The sequence below is a fragment of the Schistocerca piceifrons genome, chromosome X (assembly GCF_021461385.2).
Source record: "Schistocerca piceifrons isolate TAMUIC-IGC-003096 chromosome X, iqSchPice1.1, whole genome shotgun sequence".
In the NCBI taxonomy this organism is placed as follows: Eukaryota; Metazoa; Arthropoda; class Insecta; order Orthoptera; family Acrididae; genus Schistocerca; species Schistocerca piceifrons.
In genome coordinates, this window is record NC_060149.1 from 263,528,216 (window position 1) to 263,555,048 (window position 26,833).

Below are 26,833 nucleotides of genomic sequence, written 5' to 3' on the forward strand. Positions count from 1 at the left end.
TTTTTAAAGGAGAGGAAAAGTTCCGGATGTGCTGCTTACAACAATTGAGCCTCCTGAAGGTTTGCCAACAATGGGCAAAGGTTGTTTCTTGCAAGCATATGTGTGTCGCCCAAAACGTGTTCTGAGAGGTGAACTGAATGCAAAAGAAATTTCTGATGGACTACCTTTCCTTGAATATGAATTGCATCGATTGTTACTCATAAAACTAAAGCTTGCTGGTATGAATTCAATTTTTGGACTCAAGGTAAACAATATCTGTTAATGTGGTTCTTAGAAATTTATTGAACTTATATTCATTGAAAATAATGTGTTTTGTTGTAGAAGATATTCATAAATTTTCTATTCATTGTTTGAGTGTATTCCATGATAATTATCACGAGACAAGTAGTATTATTTAGGAAAAGAAAGTTGATCTTTAATATCCAATAATTTTCTGTGAGCCCTGGATAGTGTATTTTGGAGAGTGGCGGGCTTGACAATTGGAACCAGACATTTCCATCATTTCAAAATGTGTTCCTTAAATTTGTAAGGCAGAAGTGCGTCTTCGAAGAGTGTATTGCATATGTATACAGTACTTGAAGACTTGCAAGGCCTAGAAATAATTCGTAAGTACTGTAAAGTCTTGGGGGGGCTGAGATAGGGTGTATTCTCCCCCCCCCCTTTCCCTTCCTCCTCCCCCCCCCCACCCCCCCAAAAAAAGTTCACTTAAGGATGAACATGACCGTATAAAAATAATGCTGTTTGAAAAATATGTGATTAGTATTTTGGTTCGGACCAGTCTTTGCCTATAATTGAATCAGTCACATCCTTGAAGCTGCTAGCTGTCAGAACATCTTATAACACTAACTACATTCTGTTCTGTCATATTTTTCTGCAAAGGAATTGTAGCTTATGTAAATCAGAATGGTTCCTGTCTTGTCCATGGCTACATTACAAAAAAAGAGTGACTGCATTAGGTCAGTCCACATAGTGAGCAATAGAAACCCACAGAAATAAAAGTTTTTTTTTCCAGCAAGGTTTTTGTAACTGGAAAAAACTATAGAAAAGTTGAAAATACGTGACTATAGTCTTTTTCAATGAGAATCTGTTGCAATTTTTCAGTGATGTGGAAATAGCAGCCTGTGGTCAGCAAACTTGCACATCTGCTGACGAATCAGTAAAAAACGGGAGTTGCTTTACTAGTTAACTCAGGGGCCTGAATTAAACAGAACGCACACTGAGAGCTCATGAAATGTTCTATAGAAATCTCATGACACCTTTAGATGAGAAGAAGAATGATGTACCAGAACTGAAGACCTGGTTGAAGTACCATGACACTTGCTTGTGAAGGTAACCCTTCTTCAAGACCAGTTAAAGAGCTGTTACCTCCACTGCATTCTTGTTTGGATCTTGCACTACATGGTGTTTCCAGAAATTACTGTCTTGTGCAGTGTCTAGGTAAATGTGATAAACACCTTAAACATAATTGTGGAGTCAGAAAGAAGGAAACCTGTGTACACTAATGTTATGCTACCATCTGGTGTCGACAAGGCAAATCCAAATCCAAAAGTTCAAAGGCTGATACCAATGTGTCCAACTTGATGAGCTTTAGGGGCAAATTCTTCTAAACATTTCAGTGAAAACTATACCCAGGTCCAGAAAACAGTGACCGAAGTGTTGAATGCACAGAGCTCAATAACAGATGAAAATCCTGTGAGCTACACGAAGTGGTTCGAAAAGTTTGAGAATATTTTTTTATATGGCACTTGCTATTGAATTCTTTGGACTATTTGAAGAACTGGCCAGATCTCTACAGAATCAAAATTTTAATGCAACCATAATAAAACATTCTGTAGACATTCTAAAAGCAGTTTTGGAGGATGTAAGGACTGCATAAGTATTTGATTTGCTGTTAGAGAAAACCAAAGATTACTCTTAAGAACTTAAATCTGAAAGACTGAAATAACTCATGGTCAAGGAAAATACTAGTGAGATTCAAACACACACAAACATCATGTCTTGTCATGTGAATGAAGAGTTAAGAAACGTATGTAAGAATTTGTTGGACTCTTTGAGGAAAGTTTGAAACAAGATAATCTAAAGCTACTATCTTGTCTTGAAGAGATACTTATTACATCCTTCCAGGTGGAACGTCCATCTACACAATATTTGGAAGAGTTGCTTTGAGTATACACAGCAGAATTTAACCTGAACAGATTTCACGCACGGCTCAAAACGCGGTGAACTGTTATGACTGGTGTACAACCATATAATGTATCCTATATTGGAAGTCAACTCATTACTGAATGTGGAAGTATTAAATAACTGTTTTAGCTGTTTCAGGAAGTTATTCTGCTGATCATTCTAGTATGAATAGCGTGCTGTAAGAGGTCATTCAGCACCTTGCGACAACTCAGATCCACACTGACACAGTCAAGTCTCTCCATCTACCCTCCTTTTTGTTCATCAAGACAGGGCTGGGAAATTTAATTTAATTTACATCATGAAATAATTTGTTTTCCAAATGGTGGGAAGGAAAACTGTGTTCAGAAATTGCATGTGAAATTTTTGGCGTCTAAAAATAAACAAACTAAATGCTCTCTTCTTTTTCAAATCAACTGAGATGTGATGCAGTGTTCCTAAACCCTTGTAGAACACAGTGAACGTATTTCTGAATCCACCAGATTTGAATTTTAGATATCCTTTCAATTGCAGATGATGTTTTGCAGGTTGAAGTTGCTATTGGAGAGAAAATGATGATTGCGTTAGCAACAGGCACAGCTATATTCCTTTCACCATTGCCTGTGCCTCCCATTCCAAAAATATCATGTGCAAATCCATGGACAGATGAGAAAAGACTTAATGAAATACAAAAGAGTATAGTGGAAACAGTTAAGAAAAACAGAGATTTATATCAGTTAAAAAATCTTGCAGTAAGTAAACATACATTTTTGAGCAACTACTTTCTTAATTAATTGCACTGCTATAATTCAGTATATAATTTAGTTTATTAAATAAGTTGTATATTATTTACAATGTACACTTTACTGTCACCAGTAGCAAAAAATGATATGGGCAATTCTGTGAACTGCAATAAAAACAACTAATGTTTTTCAAGCAGCATGAGAAACAATGAGTATGAAATGTTGAGTATGTGGTTCAAACATGAAACCATTTTACTGAGTTTCAGCTTCCTGTGCCATATAGATTGGTTTGTTAAAAACACACTTTTAAACTGTATATTTTTGTACTCTATACTTTATATCAAATATAAATGTTTGAAACATTGTGATTTGTAAATCTCGTATGTCAGGGTCTACAGTTACACTTGTAGATCGACAAATAGGCACATATCTGAGGGAGCAGGGAAAATGTATTAATATTATCTTTTTTTTCCTAATATGCTTATAAACTATTTACATTAATTCCATGCATAATTATCCCAATTCAGACTTCTGATTCTGTAGCTGTTCAAATTTAAAAGTGACACCCCAATGCTATATCTTGCTTTGATGACATGCTCATGCCAAACAAATTGCTGCAAATTAGAATAAGGGACTAGAAATACTTTCAAACCAACTAATGTGTGGTATAGAGAGAGCTCTCCAAAAGAAGTGAGCAACTGAATCTGACAATCACAGACCAGAATTAGTACTTGTCTTTTACTGAAACATTCCGTTTAAGAATACTTTGGGTTTGATGATAACTTGTATGTCATAAATTTCAAAGTAAATTTCATTTGTTAATAGTACTAGGTGTATAGATTGTATTCGGTAACCTGAGTCTGTGGATATCGCAGTTATAAGATTATCATCAGTGATGGAATGGATCAGAAATTTTTGATCACAATAATCTCGGTGAAGATTTTGTGTAGATGAGTAAGTACATTATAGAGCAGTGAAAATTCACATATAATGCAATTCCACATTATTTACCTGGCAAATAGAGTGTCACTATTTGCCTCTGTAATACTGTGTTATATAGCTTCTAGCTTTGTGGTACAGACAGGCAAATGATCTTATTGCTGGAAGTGACTGGAAAGAAATGTGTGTTTTGATAAGATGTAGTGACTACAGTAAGATTGCGAAATTGGAAATTATATACATCTTAATACTGGAGGAGAAAATGGGGTTACTTGATCTTGGATGGAATAATGACAGTATTATGAATAGGATAGTTCCTACTCACCGCATAACGGAGATGCTTAGTCACAGACAGGCACAACAAAAAAAGACTGTCAAACCAGTAAGCTTTTTTTTTTTTCCTCATAATCTGCTTGTAAACTATTTACATTAATTCCATGCATAATTATCTCAGTTCAGACTTCTAATTCTGTAGCTGCGTGCGCGTGCGCACACACACACACACACACACACACACACACACACACACACACACACACACACACACACAATGCAACCCACACACACATGACCACAGTCTCTGGCTGATCTCCACTATATGGCGAGTAGCACCTATCCTTTTCATGATATTGTCGTTACTTGATCATGCTTTATTGCCTCCGAGATCTTCAGTTCCAGAATTATTTCTTGTGGGAACTTAATGGATGGAATGTCTGTGATACATTAAATTTATTGTTAAGACAGAAAAGTATTTGCAGAAGTGATTCGACTAACAATAACTGTTGCAGATATTTTCTAAAACTTTTAGAATTACTTCCAAATGAAAATATCTCTAACACTTGCTTTAAAGAGTATGTAATCTCTGACTGTCCTAGAGTTGTTCAGATTCAAATACCATGATTGTCACTGTAATATGAATGCAATCATACACTAATTGTTTATCAGACAATTGCAGGCATTTATGAAGCTTGCATAAAGGGAGTTGAAATGCCCTATCCCGACAATGTTAATTTTAGTGATTTGGCTTCCCTGTATTTCAGGAATCACTGTAGCCATTGACATGAAACTTTTACAGGACATTAAACTGTATGTTCTGAGTGTACTGAACTACAATAATTATGTTTCAGCCACTGTTTTCAGAAATACAATTTTTTAATTACACGGTTAAAATTTTGTGCACTTTTTTTGTACATTATCCTAAATAATTTTAATTATCCATAACATTATGCTCTCTTTTTAGTTCAGTAGACTCAGGGAATGTATGTTATTACTCCCTGAAAATTTGAATACTGTACTCAAAGTTGTTTCTGAGATTTAGGGAAAAATGCAACAGAAAATGTAAATTTTCAGGAACGGCTTCTAAAGTTTTGAAAGACTGTAACTCACTTTGTATATGCTTAATTTTTTATTTTTAGTCACTCAGAAGCACCCTGCACCATACTGTATATCATCCTCTTGATCTTTTTCCAAGTTTTTTCTTCTTTCTGGACTCATTAGTGGCCAACTGTGCTGCATACTCTGCTCTATCAATGCAAACCTTGTCCATCTGTTAAAGTTCTCTGATGCAGTTTGCTCCAGGATTAATTCCAGTATGCTGTAGCACTTTCACCCTACCAATGTTGCCATCATTAAAAGCAATAACAGCATCACTGACCCCCCACCCCACTTTAGTGTCTTCATTCCAGCAAAAACATTTTTTGGTAAGCGAGTCCATATAAGATTATTGAATGATTCATTGGGATTTTGAGTCTGACCATGCAGTCAATTTTCAGTAATTCAGGATTTGCCAGCTCTCTGTAAATAGGTTTCATGATACCCATGACTGCTGCTGGGATGCAATGTTTATGGCTGTATAAACTGTTTGACTACTGGGCATAGTGGTAATTGCACCATGAATCAGTTCCAGGAGGACAAAGGTGGTGTACTGGTTTTTCATCAGTTGACAGTCTGTGGGAGAAGGTAGTCCATACAGCCTGCTTCAGTTTCAACAAATCCTCAGTATTATTTCTAATGGCCATCCCCTAATACTACTGTAGTTCATCTATAATTTTGTCTGTCAGCCTGCCTCTTACGGTTATACCATCAGAAAGTTTCTTGTCTCTCAAACTTTGTTTGAACATCCTCCATCTGGTGCCCATCCTCTTCTGGACATGACCAACACATTCCAGTTTTGTGATAATCTTCTCACCATAAGGCTGAGCGGCTACTACACTGTTATATGTTTTTGAGTCTCCATCACCTAAGAACTTAGTGTTACACACTCCCTTTCATTCACAGATCGACTACAAATTTCAATAGCTGCAGAGGCCTACATTCTGCTGGCCGCTGTGGCCGAGCAGTTCTAGGCGCTTCAGTCTGGAACTGCACTGCTGCTACGGCCTCAGTTTCGAATCCTGCCTTGGGCATGGACATGTGTGATGTCCTTAGGTTAGTTAGGTTTAAGTAATTCTAAGTCTAGGGGTCTGATGACTTCAGATGTTAAGTCCCATAGCGCTTGGAGCCATTTGAGCCTCCATACCACCACTTGTTCCTTCATAATTTTTGTCGCAGATATGCCCTTCATCATTCCTTGATTTACACTTATAACAATGTTTGGTTAAAATCTGGAAATCTATTACCTTTCCACTGTCCACACTGGTCACTGTAGCAACAGAATTCTTAGAACTATAGCTGTGCTTCTGCCAAGTGTCACCAAAAGCTACTGATGTGTCAGTCATACCATCATTTATTTCAACAGCTGTGTTTGCAGCACCCTTCATTGACTCACATGCAACAGATTCCACAGCAGCTCTGATAAATCCTGCATACTTATTGATTCTACAAGGTGGGCGTGTCATATTCATCATGGCACACATTCTTTCTGCTACAGTGTGTCCTTTGCCAAAAGCTCTCAATCCATAAAACCACCTAACTTATACTTCAAAATAATTATCTTTACACTTATCAGAATTCCAAAATGAATCAATATACTTACAACTGGCACAATTAATGACAAGTTTCCTGGCAAGTCCATTTGATACCTCACTGTCTTCATGTAAACTAACGGCCCTCCATATATTTTGCAACACAGACATTCACCTATCACCCTTGTTAGGATGTGTAAATCTATCAGAATATAACCTAACCTACCATTTACACCACTTTCGTTTTGAGAAAACTGTGTATCACAACGTTTTATTTTAATCTTTGAAGCACTAATGGGTGTTTCTCTAGATACTGATGAGTTTGCCTGTATTTCACAATGTTTCCCTTTATTCGAAAATCTATTACCATGAAACACACATTTCTTAAAAACACTTTGTTTTGGCATCATACTTTACTTTTTGAGAGATTTTCCAATCTATTCATCACTTTTCATCATAAAAACGTTAGCACTTTGACATACAATGCATGTTTATACTATGAATCAATACAATAATCTTTTTGACACTGCTAGCAATACAGACATGTAATTTAACCTTTATAACATAGCAATCCACAGCCTTCTATATAAAAAATTACCAGTTTTGTTAGATCTTAAAGTAATGCATGTAAAAATTTTAACATTTTCAACAGGTGTAGATTATATTTCAAAAAATTGAATAAAATACTTCCCATGTGAGTGTGTGTGTGTGTGTGTGTATATATATATATGTATCATTGTATTTGGAAAATTGCAAATTTTATAATGAGATAAACATCTGAAAATGTGAAAAAAAATTTCCATTGTAACTCCCCGTAATGTTGAGTCTGTGCTAAACAGATATGTATTGCAGTCATAGTACTCACATTTTAATATTGTGAGACTGAGTATGTGTGTTTCTGCTGTAATAATGGTAATCACTGTGTACAGGAGCCTGACACATATTCCAATGGGAAGGTTCCAACATTTGATACTGAAGACTCAGATGATGAACGTCCAGCACTGGAGCTATCAACAGGAAATAAAGATACTTGGATATTTGAAGTATGTAACTTTTGATGAGATTTGCTTGCCATGCAGTCCTGTGAATTGTATGACACTATATACATACTTTCAGATTGATGACTCTGAGGATGTGGATAAGTTATCATTGTTGATTGATCCAAGGCCACCAGAAGGTTTTCACACGGTGAACATTGAAACTGTTCCTGGTCTTGATGAACTTGAAGTAGTTCGAAACCTACAGATGTTTACACAAGTATGGCGAGCAAAAATATCAAGCCATCAAACTCACGTTGGTGCGTTTAGTCAGCATATAAACAGACTTCTTCAGGTAATATGTTTCGTACAAAACTTATACTTCTGTAAATGGAATATCTACAATGAAACATTCATTCTGTGTCCTTAGGTTACTCATTTATAGTTTTACTCCTCTGTTTCCAGAGTGTATACTTCAAACTGAGGCGACTAGTTCCATGTGCATTGTGCAACTTAGAATTCCGAGTTGAGTTGCCAGAGATTGATGAAGTTCAGTTGTCTGTGTTAGGTAACTCCATGATATTTTTGAATTTGTGGCTAGTCCTAAAGAAAATATGGTATGGAAAGTTCTGGCAGAATGTAAATAACTCATTGAGCAGTAGAAACAGCGAGTCATCGACAGGCACACAAAAAAGAATATTTTATATTTTTCTTAGATGCGGAAAGGAGGAGCAGATGATGATTTGAGCTGGGATGTCAGAAAGAAAAAGGCATTGGTGGTTATTAAAAGGAACTCTGAATAACAAGTTACTGGTCTGGTAAATGAAAATGTGAAAAAAATTGTGCTGTGGGCTGTACATGTTAGTGATTGTTGCACATGGGAAATAAGTGACAGGTGTAAAATGATGATTGGAACAATGTGAAGAGGAGAGGTGGGTTGATTTGGGGGTAAAATGTAATAATTCAAGACAGTGCTTTGTGCATTCTGGCTGAATTAATGAACTATTTCAGGGCATGTACATATTTTAAGTGACAGGTGTAAAATGATGATTGGAACAATGTGAAGAGGAGAGGTGGGTTGATTTGGGGTAAAATGTAATAATTCAAGACAGTGCTTTGTGCATTCTGGCTGAATGAATGAACTATTTCAGGGCATGTACATATTTTGCACTGAAACATTGCTAACATTGTATAATTTAAATGGGATGGTCCTGATAGATATTGCACTAACAATGATGAGACATAATTACTAACGGTTAATGGAAATTGGAGCTACATTCAATTCATTATATCAGTTTTTTGTTTCTGAATGAAACATGCCAGTTCTTTCTACCCATATGATTTATAAGTTCATTATATATTATTTATAACCATGTTCTTAAGAGTTACACTATACATCAATTAAAATGATACTTAATTACATTCTAAACTAATGAAATGTTTTTATTCTGTGCAAGGTATGGCAATAGGTCTTTCAGAACCTGAAAAAATGACAAAAATCCGGAAAAAAATTCCTACTCCTACAAGCAAGGATGATTTTAAAAAATTAGGTAAGTCACATTTGTGCCACACTAGTGCATTGTTCATTGTTCATTTGGTTACATAGTACATGTTAAAAATAAAACCCACAGAAAATAAACTGTGCTGTGTTGCTGTGTTAGGGAAACTGAAGCGAAGAAAATCTTGCCTGTTTCTCTCCATTATTCATTGTGAAAACCATACATATATTTGTAAGTTTTATGCATAAATGTTTGAGACACCAAACTAATTTTGCATCATAGCAAAATGGCTAATGTAAGACATTGCATTAATTTCATCATGCTAGAAAACTCTTAAAATCAGCTGTGCAGTAAATCTTTTATAGGTAACATATCAACAGGTTCTTTCAAGAGGCAATGGTTTTGCAGATTTTAGTGTTTTTTTTTACCATCATGAACTCTTCAGTGATAATGGACAACACTTCATTGCAAGAGATACGATAGCTGTATATTTTAAGAAAAGCTTATTTTGCTAGCCTCACTTATATGGAATAAATAGTCGATGACTAGTTTCGATCGTATACAGGATGGTCAGAAACAGTCTGTAATACTTGTAAGTCGTTGCGGGATAGGTTGTGCTGAGAAGTAATTGTTAAGATAAAAGTCAGTATGTTGCACTATTTCTGAGTTAATTGGTGTTGAAGTTAGCCAATCACACTGTTGTGTGTGCAAATTCAAGCCACATACAATTATTATTATTATTATTATTATTATATATTTTATGGCCTTCATTGGACCACTCTAGTCAAAAATACAAAGTTGTAAACAAGTTGTTACACAGGGATACAATTTGGCTCAACAGTAACTTAATACAATATTTAGGTAATATAATTATTAGAGTATATTCTTATATGAAAGGTGTTTTGCTCTTCTGTCTGCCCAATATTTCTTCATCCTTTCAGATATTTTCTTTCTTTCTTCATCTGGGACCACTCTTCCTGTACTCCTTGTATTGATTTTCATTTGTAGTCTGGTTTGTGGGTCTTGCAGTATTCTGGTTTTCTCTGTCTTGTTTTTTAGGTCATCTACTGTAATTTGGAGTTCTTTTATATCTTCCTTAATTTCTGTGATCCATTTAATGTCACTCTTGCTATTACACAATTTTTGTATTATTTTTTTACTAATTCTGTTTTCTGGAGTTCTCATCAGATGTCCAAAGAATGAGATGTGTTTCTTCCTGATCGTGCTCATGACTGGTTCTATTTTCTTATATACTGTTTCATTTGATGTTATTCTCCAATGTCCATTTATTATATACTGTTTATTTATACATGTCCTAATTATTCTCCTTTCTATTTTTAGTATTCTGTCAATTTCTGCTGTATTAGTTGTTTTGAAGATAGTTTCAGCTGCATACGTTATTTCTGGTTGTGTAACTGTTTTATAGTGTTTTAATTTTGCATCTATAGATAGGATTTTTTTGTTATATATAGTTTTGGTAATGTAATTTTCGTAGTTCAGTTTTTTTATTCTATTCTGCCATGATGGCTTCTCATTTAGATTGTATGTTATTATTTCGCCTAAATATTTAAATTTATCAACAGTTTTGATTCCCCGTTCTCCTATTGTAATTTTGTTTGCAAGTGGTGGACCAGTTAGCATAATCTCCGTTTTTTCAAATGATATTCTAAGGCCTACTTTCTCTGCTATTTCTTGTAGTGATTTCACTTGTTGCCTGGCTTCTTGAACGGTGTTGGCTAGGAGAACAAGATCATCAGCGAATCCCAAGCAGTTTAAGCTAATATCATCTTTTGCACTTCCAATTCTTATCATCTTTGGATTGTCCTTGTACCATTCTCTCATTATGTATTCCAGTGCACAGTTGAACAGTATTGGTGATAGGCAGTCACCTTGTCTTAAGCCTGTTTTTATGAGGAATGGTTCCGAAATTTCTCCTCTAAACAATTAGTATCAGTTGTTCACATAGCATAGATGATAGCATGTAAGACTGGTAAGCTTTTGGTTCAGGTTTGCTCCTTACTACTGTCCCATGTTCAATTTCTCTTTCACTCTGTTCTTCCATTTCAGGAAACCAAATGAAGAACACATTTAACGACACCATCTCTGGGGGCCTACTTGAATTTGCACGTGCAGAGACCTGATAGGCTAACTTCAATGCTAATTAACTCTGAAGTGGTACAACATACCATTTTTTTCTTGCTCAGTATCTGAAGGGAATAAAAGGCGTGTTCATTAAGCAATACTAATCTTGTCATAACAAAAAAAGATATAGTTACAAATACTTAGAAGTCTTTGAAGTACTCCCCTCGTGTATCTACACATTTTTTCCAGCAGTTTTCCCAGGAATAGTACATGCCCTGGAAGGCCTTGTCAAGATTCTCATTTAGAGAGGTTATCATGGCAACTTGGACAGAGAGATTGTCACGGCAGCTTGGACAGAGAGGTTGTCACAGCAACTTGGACAGAGAGATTGTCACGGCAATTTGGATTTTACCAATGCCGTCAAAACATAGTCCTGTGATGGTGGTCTTAATCCTCAGAAGCAAAAAGAAAGCTGTCAGAGCCATGCCACAGATGTGCAGAGAGGTGTGTTTGGGAGCGTTGTCATGATAGAACAGCATGATGAGCAGCAATCTCCTTTCCCAGGCAAAGGATCCTTTTTATCATTGTTTTGGAACATTCACGTAGTAGACAATGTTGACAGTCTGTCTTGTGAGTACAAACTCCTTGTGGATCATACGATTACTGTTGAAAAAGACAACCATAATTATTTTCACTATTGGCTTGTTCATTCTTGTTTTCTTTTGTCTGGGGAATGTAGGGGTTTACCATTTGTAACTCTTGGCACTTTGTCCCCAGGCCGTAGACAGATATCCATGTTTTGTCCCCAGTACTAATATTATCTAAAAAAATCAGGCTGAATTTGAACACAGTCCAAAAGTTTATTTGCAATTGTCATTCAGTTGGCATTTTGCTCATCTGTCAACACTTCTGTGACTATATTGTGATTAAAATCAGTTTGTGACTGACAGTGTGCAGTGGTGGTGGTATTACCAGTGTGCAGCCAGTAAAGATTCACACACTGCACACACCTACTGGACACATGATGCTTGAGAAAGAAATACATTTGGTTGTTGGAAGACCTCTGCCACTCAAGTCGCTGAAACATCAGTCACAAAGTAATTTTAATTGGAGTATAGCTTGGAGCACACATGTTGATACTGTTTGTCATGATGGTATTGAACTGGTTCTGCACACTTGTTGATATTGTTCGTCATGATGGTATTGAACTGGTTCTACTTGCAGTTGTGATGCAGACTGATTAAAAGTTTCAGTTCATAAATGGCAATGTTCAAACCACAACACAAAGTCACAGTTCATATACCAAGTAAAGAAAAAGTCTTTCAATTCTCTATTGTAGACAAATTTGTGTACATAACTGCTGTTTCTCTGTCACACATTAATTTATCTGGTACATTTTTGGCTTTCTTAATTAATACATCGCATGATGATTTTTCCATCACAGTAACTGTACACAGCCCTGTTGTTGCATTCTACAGCCACTGTTGCCCTTTTGCCCTTAAAGCAACTGTCAAATCATATATATATATATATATAATAGAGGGAAACATTCCACGCGGGAAAAATATATTTAAAAACAAAGATGATGTGACTTACCATACGAAAGCGCTGGCAGGTCGATAGAAACACAGACACATACATACATACACACAAAATTCAAGCTTTCGCAAAAAACTGTTGCCTCATCAGGAAAGAGGGAAGGAGAGGGAAAGACGAAAGGAAGTGGGTTTTAAGGGAGAGGGTAAGGAGTCATTCCAATCCCGGGAGCGGAAAGACTTACCTTAGGGGGAAAAAAGGACGGGTATACATTCGCGCGCACACACACACACACACACACACACACACACACACACACACACACACACACACATCCATCCACACATATACAGACACAAGCAGACATTACAACGATGTGCACAAAGGTTAGGTGGTTGTGTTGCCGCCACGAGCACTACTCCCAAATCTAGTCCACAAACAGATTTCCAGTATCATATCCTCAATCCTCACATACCCCCAAGCCTCCCACAGTCCCCAAGAATCAACTACAGAGGAATGCCCCCCACCTCCCCGCATCACCCAGGACTGAACTATATCCTTCTTCAGGCTTTGATTACCTCTCATCATGCCATGAAATGAGGGACGTCCTATCCAAGATCCTTCCCACCTCTCCTAAAGTTGTTCTAGTCCACCACTATACCATCCCTACTGCCAACCCTTTTCCACAGGGATCATATTGCTTTGGAAGACCAAGGAGCAACCTGTCACAGGCTTATCCTGCCCCACTAGATGCCAGACCACCTGTGAAAGGAGCCATGTCATATATCAACTGCGTTGTGAATGCTGTACAGCTTTTTATGCCGGTATGACTACCAATCAGCTATCCAACAGCATGAATGGCCACTATATGTTGCCAAGAATAAAGTTGGCCTCCTGGTGGTACAACATGTAGCTGAGTATAACATGCTCAATTTTGATGGTGGCTCCACAACCCAGGCCGTCTGGATCCTTCACTCCACCACCAGCTTCTCTGAACTATGAAGATTGAAGGTATCTTTGCAACACATTCCTTCATTTCCATAATCATCATAGAATCAGTCCCCCAATAACCCATGTCCTGAAACCCTCCATTCAACAGTCCCCTCCTAAACTCATGTCCAGAAGTCACCGTCTACATACGCTGCTCCCTACTAGCTCCATGCATCACATGCCTACCTAGCCTGTGCTCCTACCACCAGTCCCATTTGTAGTAGGCAAAGTGGCTGCCTCCCATGGAGCCCTAACCACTCATCCCCAACCCCTCTCCCTGCCTTCCACCTCTTTCTCCCTCTACACACACCACCTGACACAACCCCCACAACAATTTAGTCCACCTGCCAAAATAATGTGGCATTGTGTGTCCAGCTGGCACAATGGAGGGCCATAAGCATGTGTACCCATGTGTGTGTGTGTGTGTGTGTGTGTGTGTGTGTGTGTGTGTGTGTTGTAGCTTGAAAAAGGATTACTCAAGAAGCTAGCAAGTTTTCTTTCTTTAGTCTGCCTGTCAACAACTTAACATTACTACTCTTCAGTGAGTGGTCTCCTTTAATTATAATTCTTCTTTTATGTACTTCAGTTATCCTTTCCCTTAATGTAATTGATAGGTCAAAATTTCATGTTTTTTCGTCAGAATCAAACATTTCACAAAAATCAGCATTGTTTATGCTTTGTATGAAGTTATTTTGAATTATTTTTAAATTGTTTACAGAACTCCTTCAGAGATTTCTCTTACCAGTCAGGCAGCAGTTGTTTACAATGCTCTCCAAAACATGATTCTGTGGTTAAATTGTTTTATTATTTTGTATGATCAGGAGCCTTAAAAAATGACTATACATAATACAGGTTCTGTATGGTATCTCAGATCAAGTTCACTGCTTGAAAGTTTTCCTGCTCACAGCTATGACGCAAATTAATTAAAAGTTTCAGTGATAAATTTCAGTGTTCTCTCCAGTGTACTGAAAAAAAAAAAAAAAAAGGAGCAGGAAACAAGTCGTTGACAAACAAATACTTACCTCAATAAATCAGCAATGTTGATGGTCATTGATCAAACCAGTACACCATTCTTGTTCACTACAGATTCCCTGAGGTGATTTTTTTAATTACTCTGTATTTGTACATGATTTTGGGAGTTTTACTTTCCAAATAGTCTTCTGACTACAAATTGGTCACTTTTCCTCTTTCCGCATCTTCATTGCAATTTCACAAATCAGCATGATTCTGGCTGTTCTCGATTGAGCTAAAACAGGTTTAACAAAACTGACTTTAACAACAGCTGCCTTGAACTACAACTGCTATCCTCTTTGGCCTAACATCGGTCCTTATATCGAATCTTACAGTACGTGGTACTGACAGTAACATTATAATTAATGTTGTACATAATTTACAGTGGAGATACATTTCTGCAAAATTGTTTATACGTGATAACACGCTCAGAAGAAAATAAAAATATTTCTAAATAAATTATTTTGTAAAACACAAAGCTTTTCTATTCTGAATTTCATAAGATGAATCCCATGGTAACTCCAGTGGCAAAATATTCTTAAAAAACAGTGTTTCAAGTCATGCTGATGACTGGTAATGTGAAAACTGCTTACATTCTGAACAGTTGATTATGCCATTCATAGGGCTGGAATAAAAATTCTACTAAAGTGTTTTCAGTTGATATTGTTTCAGATGTCATTAAATGATGATTAGTGTAAGTTGAGAGTTAAGTCATGACCATAAATATATAACTGCATAGTAAAATTACAGTGTATTGTGATTATTGTAATCAGACATATTGTGAACTATAGAGCAAATTCGCTGTAGGCCTGCAGAATCAGTTGATTGGTATTAGTATAACTTTTGCTGAGTTTGACATAGAACTTGATTGTGCGCCATTGTTCAATCATGTGCTCCATCACACATTGTGACACATCTTTGAGATGAGATTCACAATATCAGTCCTACTGATTAAATCACTGTCCTAAAGAGCCTGACTTCGGCCGCTTTGTGGAGACAAGTGTCGTCATCGCCCTCCCCCAACCTAGCCCACGCAGCTTGAATGTGTTACAGCGTGCACACGCTTCTCAGTAAAATCATTTGCATTACTTCCTGGACACACAGGTGACTTGCTAATTTAATTTCAACTGCTTCCTTAATAACACTGTCGCTGGAAATGCATACCACAATCTTCATGTTGGTATATTCCATAGGATGACCAGTGCCAAGACAATGTTCTGCAATAGCAGACTTGCTCGTCTGTTTTAAGTGTGCGTGACACTTATACGAAGTATGCTGTCCCTCCACAATCCCAATAGTCTGACCAATACGTGACATGCCACAAATGTGATGAATATGCTAGATACCCGCCTTACGCAAACCAAGATCATCCTGTGGAGAACCTAACGGGACCCTAATCTTAGATGGTGGTTGAAAAACATGTTTCACATCATATTTCCACAAAATACACCAGTCCTTTAGAAATGCTCCTGTGAAATGCAAAAAGGCTATAGACTTTGGTGCTGCCTGAGTATTATCATCACACATCTGGTGCACAGTCGGTTGATTGCATGACACGCATCGGATCTGTCTTTCATTATAACCATTCTGACAAAAAGTAACCTCAAGATGGACTAACTCAGCTCACAAACTTTATAGGTCTAAGATGAGTGGACCCTGTGAACTAAGGTACGAAGTACCCCTTGATGCTAAGGCAGATGGTGACAACTATCAGCCTGTAGATACAAGTCAGTGTGAGTAGGCTTCCTATAAATGGCAAGTCCCAATGTACCATCAACCTGTCTCCTGACCAACACATCAAGGATGGGAAGGCAGCCATCCTTTTCCACCTCCATCATGAAACAAATATTCAAGTGTGTTGAATTAGGTTGTGACAAAGCAGGTTGACTCCCACCATTCTACTTTGAGTACACTCCTGTATCAAATATTAAGGTCCATTTAAATTTTTTGTGAGCTTTCTTTTTAAAATTATGATGTTAAAATTCCTACATTAAGCACTTGTTAAGCGAAGTATCAAAATTGTAGAAACAAATTCCAGAACAAAATTGTATTATTCAGATGATTCAGTTTGTTGTTCTGGTTGCAATGAGATAATTAGTTTTGGCAGAAATGATGGCAGTAGTTATAAAGTTTCATACATCTAGCCAAAGAGAAAATTTTATAAGCTAGTAGGTATATTTGGAAGGAAAAATGACTTTCAAATTAAAGAACTATTTTCCCTGTTTTCAGTGACCTATTAACATCAGACCAAACTTTATTAGTTTAAAAGATATTGATAATAAAAAACTTCACCTGCTAAAAATTTCCAGTGCCAATCATAGCCATACCACTGTAAATTTGCAATAATTGTTGATATATGTTTGATCGCCAGATTTTTCTGAACCACTTGACACCAATTTTAATAAGCAAAAGTCTCCAATTAAAAATTACTAAATTTTGGTTGACTAAATTTTAATTTCTTAGACTTTCCTGGCGATTCGGTGTCATGTCATGGAATCAGGTGTACTACTGATGGTCTGTGTCTTCCCAACACAATATTTCCACATCGTAACTCAGTGTCGCGCGGGGTAGCCGAGCGGTCTGAGGCATCTTGTCATGGTCGGTGCGGCTTCCCCCGTTGGAGGTTCGAGTCTTCCCTTGGGCATGGGTGTCTGTGTTGTTCTTAGTGTAAGTTAGTTTAAGTTAGATTAAGTAGTGTGTAAGCTTAGGGACCGATGACCGCGGCAGTTTGGTCCCATAAGACCTTACCACAAGTTTCCAAAATAACTTGGCATTTTTCTCGAGTATTTCTCGCAACTGGTTGACAAGCTGATCGTGTCCGTTATTTATGCCTGGGCAGTGTCTGGTGTTCCCTACACCATTGGCACCTGCTGTGTCTGTTTCAGGCAGTGCTGTTTATCTCTAGGCATTCTGTCGTCTGTTCGTGCCCGTTTTTGCTGTTTTTCCCAGTGGTAGCCACGCCTAGATGTTCTGTACTAGGTCTGCACACCCCAGGCGTATTCCCAGCACTATCGGCATGCTGTGGATGTTTCTTATGCTGTTGGTGACCACTCTGGCTTTCTATCATGCCCCTGTCATTCTCGAGGACTTGGGGTTCGGTACGCCTTTATGAGATGCACTTCTTGCCACATCAGGCCACAGCGGTCTCTCTTGGTTGTGGCCACCATCTGGAGTTCTGTATCATGTCTGCTCCTAGGATGTGTGGTGCCTGAGGTTTTGGGTGGTGGTTGTTGTACCCTCTCTTGTGCATGAGTGCTACAGAGTTGTCTCCCGAGGAAGTAATCGTCACCTGGTGCTCCATAAGAGATTCGATTCCGTTAATTACGCCCCTGGTTGTCTGAGGTTTTTTACCAGAGAAGGGAACTTTTTTCCACTGTTTCTGTAGTAATTCTAAAGCTGTATTCCACACTGTACTGAGGTTGTATCCTGCTTTCTGCTTGATCAGATTCTCTGATTTTGTCATAATGCATGGTGTGTTCAAGTTCCAGGCAATGTTCTGTCTGCCTCAGACAGCTTGGCAGCAGAGTTAGATCGTCAACAGCAAGTGTTTATAGACAATGAGTACTCAAACAGGGACATCTGCGAAGTGCTGCATCCCACCAGATGACCTGATATAATGGGAGAAGAACAAGAAGAAGAAACCAGGAGGGTAGCCTTCCTACTGTGTGCAGGGCCTGTATCTGCTGATCAGCAGGATCCCAAAAAAATACAAAATCAGAAGTGTGTTCTGCCCGGCCAAACAAGAACAGAGTGCTCCTTGGAATGGTCAGAGATTATATGGGGTTATGGAAACCTGGTATCTACCATATACCTTGTGAATTTGATATGTCTTACATGAGCAAAACCACCAGAACAGTTGAAATAAGATGTAAAGAATACCAAAGCCATACCAGGCTATGACAGACCACTCAATCAGCAGTAACAGAACATTGCCTGGAATTTGAACATGCCATGCATTATGATAAACCCGGGATCCTGGCTGAGGCCCCCAAATTTTGGAATAGTGTGGTTAGTGACTCTATTGAAATCAAGGTGGCAGAGAACCTGATCAACCAGGATACCAGATCAGTATGTCGTACAGAAAAAGGTTCCCTTCTCTGGGAACAAATCTCAGACAACCAGGGGTGTAATTAACGGGATCAAACCTCTTATGGAGCACTAGGTGGCCACTACCTCCTTGGGACACAACTGTAGCACTCACGCAATGAGAGGGAACGACATTAACCACCCGGAACCTCAAGCGCTACATATTGTAGGGGCAGACACAGTGCAAAACTCCAGATGGTGCCCGCCGTCACGAGAGATTACTACGGCATGCCCAGACAGAATATGCAATTCCCACAGCAACCTGATTCAGCAGGAAGTGCATCTTGTATGGATGTACAGAACCCACAATGCCTGGAGAACGACGGAGCATGACAGAAAGCCAGAGTGGTCACCAACAGCATAAGAAACATCTGCAGCATGTTGGTAGTGTTGGAATGAGCCTGGTGGGTGCATATCTAGTATGGAATGCCTTGGCACAGCAGCCGCCAGGGGAAAACAGCAGAAATGGGCATGGATGGAAGACAGAACACCTGGAGATAAATAGCACTGATAAAAACAGTCACAGTGGGCACAGACAGTGTAGGGAACACCAGACAACCACCCAGGCATCAATATGGGACATGGTCAGTTTTTCGACCATTCACAGAAAATACCTGATGAAGACACCGAATTATGATGTCGAAATATTGCATTGGGAAGATGCTGACCACCAGCAGTACACGTGATTACACGAGATAACAACTAAATTTTAATATACAAGCTGTATCCCATGGTTATAAACACGGGATCCCACTGTGAAGGCATAAATTAGTACTGCATATGTTAATAGATGCTGCTCATGATAAATAACATTCAAACAAAATATAATGATGATCTCAATAGTCAATGAAAGATTAACCTTTTGGACTATAGAATTTATCAACTATTATAAGTTAACCAAAATTGCATAATATTCTGGATCAAGTCTTTATAAGGGGAGCTCTCACACCATTTTAGTCAGTCTGTTGTTAGTGTGCTCTTAGTTGTAGTTCATTCTGTTTTCAGTGTCCCTTCAGTCTGTTTTTGACCTGCTCTTAGTATTCGTTTAGTGCTGCTTCCATCTTCGTCAGCCAGGTTCATATATAGCCCAGCTTTGGAAACCATTTGTGTTGCCTCTCCATTCGTTTAATTCAGGCTCAGAACATTTTTTATAGTTATGAACAGTAAATATCGAAATGTGTGTTTTTTGGTTCAGCTGAATAATATTTGTGGCTATAGTGACAGTTCTGCAACTATATTATTTAAATGTGTGTGAAGCTTCATCTGTACTGTGTACAAGCAGCTTCTGGCTATTTATTTTAAGGATAGATTCTACAACAGCAATTTCAGGTGGTGGAGCAGTGAAACTGTGCAGATACTGAAGGCTTGTACCACAACAGGTCAAGGTGATCTAAAAAGTCATTAAATTCTCACTGCCGTGAGGCCAAATGACAAAAGTGTCATCTACATATCTGAAAAAACATTCAGATTTCAAATCCGCTTACACAAAGGCACATTACTTGAAGTCTTCCATAAAGAAATTGACAATAATGGGTAACAACAGGTGTACATTCACAACTCCAGCTGTTTGCTCATAGTAATGGACATTGAATAAAAAGTAAGTGGAACTCAGCACATGATGAAATAGGTTCATTAATTAAACACTAAACTTTACCTCAATTAAAGTCAGACAGAGGAACGCAAGTGGAGAGAGACCACATCAAAACTTACTAGAATGTCAGAGTCATTCAAATGCATTCCCTCTAATCGACATAAGAAATCTACAAAGTTCTTAATGCGATGCTCACACCAACCTACTAGTGGGCTCAACAGACTATTGCTGCACAATGTCAGAGCACATATAGTACTCTCAATTGGCCTAAGAGGAACCTCTATCTGGTGGACCTTTGGAAGGCCATATAACCTCAGGTAGCAGCACAGTAAGAATTAAGGCTCTTGATAGTCTACTGCAACAAGGAAATTTAGTTTTTGAAAAACTTAAGGTCAGGCTATTTGCTGTGAACCATTTGTGTACATTGTTAGTGACTGTCAGGCCTGTATCCTGCATTGTGAAGTTTGGGATCTTTATAAGAATAATTGTATCATCAGCAAACATCACTATTTTTACTATGTTATTAATTTTAAATGGTAGATCATTAATATAGAACAAGAAAATCAGTGACTCAAGGATTGAGCCCTGGGGGACTCAATTTTTTCCATTTCCCTTGTCTGAGTTTATTTTTACACCTAACTCCATTAAGACAACTCTTTGCTTTCTGTTGTGTAAATAAGATTTTAACCATGCCAAATGTTTGTCTTTGATGCCATATTGTGGAAGCTTTTTTAGCAACGTGTTATAGTCTAAGCAGTTAAAAGTCTTAGCTAGGTCACAAAATTTTGCCACTGGATACCTCCTGAAATTAAGTTCCCCTAGAATTTCATGTGTTATGCTAAATATAACTATCTCCTTGTGGAGAATCCCTTACGAAAGCCAAACTGTGTATGTGTCAGTAAACCATTTTGTGTAGTGTGGCTATGAATCATTTCATACACTATTCTCTCAAATACATTTGAGAGCACTGGCAGCAGAGAGATGGGCTGATTGTAGGATATTACACTCTTATCTCTACATTTGTGGACTGGCATCACAATCGCATATTTTAGTGTATCTGGAAATACCCCAGTCTTCATTGGCTGAATACACAAATAACACAAAATGTTACTTATTAAGTCTGTACATGATTTTAAAATTATACCTGTTACCATGTCATAACCAGTGCACTGAGAGCTTTCAAGTAGTTTCGTGATTTTTTCGAAGTTTTTAGAAGTTGTGCTTTTGAAATGAAGTGCTGCGATTGGTGTGATTTGCATCTGGTTAAGTAGCTCTATGGCTTTTGTGGGAGATTTACTGATATGGTTACCTGTTTCTTCAGCTGCACTGAGGAAACATTTATTGATATCTGAAATTATAACTTTTCGATTATTCTAGTCTGTATCATTATGAGACGATTGAGGTATCCCTGTGTGTTCTAACTTGATGTTCCTGTTTTTCTCAATTTTTATGATTTTTAATTTATTGTTTAAACTGCTATTTTTTTTCTTGATGCATATGTCTGGTCGCCCTGATTTCACATGTTAGAATTTTACTGTATTTCTTGTAACACAATTTCACTGTTGTACATGATATTTTAATGTCAGTTGCTAACCACTCATTTTCTTCCACTGCATCTTGGTTTGATTTTAATCAACGTTTGGTGGGTGGGGGGAGGGGGAAGCTGGTTTCAAAATGTTTGTGAAATAAGTCTGTTTGATATACTTCCTCCCACTGTTCTGAACCATTTCTAAAGAAGCTAGTAGATTCAGTATTGGTTGTTCTAACATGTTTAACTTGGGTGTGTTCATTTACTGTTTTTCTGCTGGCAAGTTTCTAAGGATATCATTTGACCACCATAATCAAACTGTTTATTACAGCCAGTATTTTTCCTTCAGGGTAATCTGTGGGGTCCATGTTTCATTGACTGTTTTATCAGTGGCCTACTGTAATGCTAGAAGAGTGAAACTATCTTCACATTAGTGTATGATGTTTTCTCAGCAGTGTTACAGATGTCATCCTGAACTTTGCAGTTATGGTTGTAACCTATTCCTAGCACCACGTATTATTATTATTATTATTATTATTGTTATTGTTTTTGTTATTATTATTATTATTATTATCATCATCATCATCATCATCATCATCATCATTATATGGTCTTGTTCATCAAGAGCCTTCCACGAGGTGTCTATATTACTTGTTACATTCCTGAGCGTAGAACTTTGCCCAATAAGACCAGTGACTTGATATTTCTTACCCATGACTTCCTGTGAAAACAGTGAAATGCCTCTGACATGACTGTCGCCAAGTACAAGGACCATTCTGGTTACCAGTGTATTAACTGTGTTCTTGCTTTGCACTTTGTTGACAAATTTATCAGGCTATACCAGCTAATCCTGACTATTCTGTGTATCTTCCTCAGCGACCATGACAGTACTAAGTTGCTCTGAACTGGTTTCTGGGAGTGATTATTATTTTTGGAACACTTTATAGTGCTGTTGTTCATTTTGTCACAGTGTTTTGGTAGTTTGTCAGCATGAGACAGTTTTGTTGGACCTTTGCCGCGCAGGATTAGCCGAGCGGTCTGAGGTGCTGCAGTCATGGACTGTGCGGCTGGTCCCGGCTGAGGTTCGATTCCTCCCTCGGGCATTGGTGTGTGTGTTTGTCCTTACGATAATTTAGGTTAAGTAGTGTGTAAGCTTAGGGACTGATGACCTTAGCAGTTAAGTCCCATAAGATTTCACACACATTTGAACTTTTTTTTTTGTTGGACCTTTGTACTTATATTAATCATATTTAAATTTCAGAACAAAGTTCTCATCATTCTTTACTGATAAATCCACTTTCTTACAGTGAAAATTAAGTCATGTTGCAGTGCCTGCAACTAATTCTGAATTTTATAGTTTTACAGCATTTGTTACAAAGCTCAGCTCCCAAAGCTATATTTTGGAGTGATGCCATGTCCACTTTCTTCCTCTGTACACTTTATTTGTTACACATAGCATACAAATTTGCAATTAGTTAAGCCCAGTTGTACAAGATGGTATTACTGACACTAAATGACTTTTGTCTGGGTCCATAAAAAAACCTCAAAAAGGCACATGTTCTCCATCTTCGAAATGGCCAATACAAAATTTCTTTTGAACAATATTGACATGTGGGTATTCTTATGACCTTTGGTTAACGAATACACCAACACTTTTCCCTTGTCAGATAAGGTAATTCTAGATTCTGGATCCATATCTAAGAGATCTGATAATCAAAGTTGGTGCTTGTTTGATATCTGCATAGTAAGTAGCAAAACATTTGCAGAGTTCACCAGAATATTGTTTGAAACTCGAACTATAGCCAGAATGACGTCTTTCCAAACAGCTACGAGAAAGTAAAAGAAAGAGCCTCAAAACATGTTATTGGCTTCTGCTTTTAACAAAGCCTTGAAGCAAGATTTCTCCTGAAAGAGCACTGTATTGATGATAAGATGGTTGTACTTAATCTTGATCACATGCACTATGCTCACTGTACAACAGCTAGTGACAGCCAGGGGTATCCATCTATTGGGGTTGAATATGCCAAGCATGGAAATATGTACTTTATGATTTTTAGATGACTTTAATTTTGTACCAGTACAGGAAATTTGGTATGTAGATTTTAAGTGACATTAATTACAAATAGCATAATAATAATAATAATAATAATAATAATAATATTGTGGGTTTACAACAAAAGAGATTGGACCATTGCCTTCTTAACATCATGAGTGATGGGAAGAGGAATGAGGATCAATCACAGAGGAAAAAAGTTTCGCCTGCTTTATGATTTTTAAAGTTAAACAAAGCCCAAAATTCTCACCCAAAAAAGGGGAAGCTTATTTTGTACATCACACCATGTACAAAATATGCAGGAATGCTTCCAACATAGGATTTTTGTTTTTATTTTAAGTGGAAACTCTGAAATCTCTTTTGTTTATGGCGTCTTATTCGTCTCGGTTAGCTTTGGCCAGTCTTGATGGATAAGAGTAAGTTTTTAAGCTTTTAGCATTTTTCAAGTTAAAAAGATATGAAAGTATTGTTCAGGTGTGAAGAGATCTCAATAGTTTTTGTCACTTTGCTTCACTGCTTCTGGTTTCAATTAGTAACAATCAATACTGATTCTTTACTTTTTATTTCTGGATGTTGATGTTCTATGTTTTCTCTTTCCTGTTCCAGTTCATTGTCACCCCCTTTTTCCTATCAGTTTATTTGCTTTTTAAAGAGTTTTGATGAACATATGGTTTCTTGCAGATGAAGGGGATATGATATTCAATTTGGAAGAAGACCATGACATACATGTTGTTCCAGCACCAGCTGTGTTGACAAATAATCATCCATCTCGCAGTACTATCTCTAGTGCACCCTTCTACAAACTTTCAAACGTTAGTATAGACTTATATTCATAGTTATTCTCTTGGTTATTGAAAACTGAAGTTGAATGCCTACTTTATGTTTATAGGTCCAAAATACTGGAGATGATGATGATGACCCTAAAGATAAAATGGTATGAATTATAATGGCAACAGTTTTCACTTATTTTTAGAAGTGTATTTTAGTAATGACATTATTGCATATTTTTTATCACAGGTACTAGGTAGAGAGCGATACGGAGTTGATATCACACCTTTATCTTACATCCCTGGTGCAAAGATTGAACGTTATCTTGGAAATTTGAATTTCTTTTTCATCAGGGAAAGTACAAGCATAAGAGAGGTACCTTTGATGGAAAAAAACTGAAAAATAAATTTCAGAGTATATTTATCACTGTTTAATGTTATATTTTCTTTTTTCACAGGCCGGTGGTTTGAGTGGTTTTGTCCACAGTTTTGTGACAGAAGTTCTGGCTATTTTACGGGCACATGTAACAGCTCTTGGTGGCAATGCAATGGTTGCTTATTTCATGTCAGAATGTGTTCTGTACCACAATCCTCACAAGAATCAGGTGCATATACTTTATATTTACTTTAAAAATGTAGCAAGCTCCCAGTTATCCAGATTAATGTGGACCCAAGGCTCCATAGAGAACCAAAAAACGTGGATGATTCAAAATACACGTTTTCACCAGAAGCTGGTATTTGCTGTATGTACAAACCATATTTCATGTCATATTACTTAGACTTCATTGGCTAGGGAAAAAAGCACTGTATTTTTGCATCACTTGTCTCAGTGGAATTATATTCTAAATGAGAATATTTGTTTTAATTACAACAGACTGCTTCAGAGTTTGTTTTCTTTGTTTTCCAAATATCGCCAAACAGTTCATGGACGATCCACAAGCTGGATAACCCACACACAGATTAACAGGAGCTTGTTAATTACCAAGTAATTACCTTAATTTTAAGGAAGAGTGGTTCTGGCACACAGGTACACAATAATGACAGTACTGCAGCAGAAGTTTCTCCAGAAATTACACAGAGATATCACTCAGACAGATGTAAGGTATTTCACATTCATAAATTCCAATGAAAACCATGATGCAGCTTTCCATCATCTGGCATAAATGGTTATTAGTAATTGTAACTTTTGTTCCAACAAGACTGCAGAATACAATTGATCCTGGTCTGCATGGGAGCTAGAGTTGGCATTGTCTCTGGTTGTGGAGACTCCATGAGGTAACAGCGGAATCCAATACAGCATCTGTCAGAACTTTAAATAGTAGTTGATGAAAATGTTCCTGATTTGTAGAGGAAGGGAACGTTGGTTCCCCTCGTGAAGCCAGTGAAGGACTGCATTGAGCTGTTGTGTGACTCATATCCCAAATCCAGGGAACTATTTAGTCACTTCTGTTGTGTGTTCAGGAGGTATTGCTTCACACTCGAGCACTTTATGCAGTTGGAGTCAGCAATATAACAGTCTTTCCTATGCAGACATATTCATATGTTGAGAGGACCTACAAAACTACTTGGAGATGTAATATCTTTGTACACCTCCACAAATGGAACTTCCATGGATGTCTGCTGACTTTTGTATAGCTCTACCTTTTCAGCTGTGTTTTTAAGTATCAGCTTAGTCCTACCTCAACTACAGATATATGGTTTATTGCTGAATAAGGTTATCATCCCTTAAAATCATCTATGCTATTCACTGCAATGTGGTCAAACTGACAACATGAGAATATAAGATCAGCCTAATTCCCAGCCACTGTGTGAGCTGTCAGTTGCCATCTATTATGTTAAGTGAATGGGCTAATATCAACCGCACTGTCACCAGCATTTCATACCATTATAATGTTTTGAATATTCATGAACTGACAGAGCAATGAGACCATTTGGGATTTCCACGTTGCAAGACCTGGTCCCAGTTGT

General features: G+C 37.6%; 1 protein-coding gene across 3 annotated transcripts in view; it reads left to right on the forward strand.

Moving 5' to 3' along the window:
- LOC124721086 (C2 domain-containing protein 5) overlaps positions 1-26,833 on the forward strand; it is a 230,532-nt gene that overhangs the window by 187,943 nt on the left and 15,756 nt on the right. For all 3 annotated transcript variants that reach the window (XM_047245898.1, XM_047245897.1, XM_047245899.1), the window contains 10 exons: positions 10-244; positions 2,709-2,912; positions 7,675-7,788; positions 7,862-8,077; positions 8,188-8,290; positions 9,180-9,272; positions 24,780-24,910; positions 24,988-25,032; positions 25,116-25,241; positions 25,324-25,470. In XM_047245898.1, the coding sequence (XP_047101854.1) occupies positions 10-244; positions 2,709-2,912; positions 7,675-7,788; positions 7,862-8,077; positions 8,188-8,290; positions 9,180-9,272; positions 24,780-24,910; positions 24,988-25,032; positions 25,116-25,241; positions 25,324-25,470 (1,414 nt within the window). The remainder of the gene's footprint in view (positions 1-9; positions 245-2,708; positions 2,913-7,674; positions 7,789-7,861; positions 8,078-8,187; positions 8,291-9,179; positions 9,273-24,779; positions 24,911-24,987; positions 25,033-25,115; positions 25,242-25,323; positions 25,471-26,833) is intronic.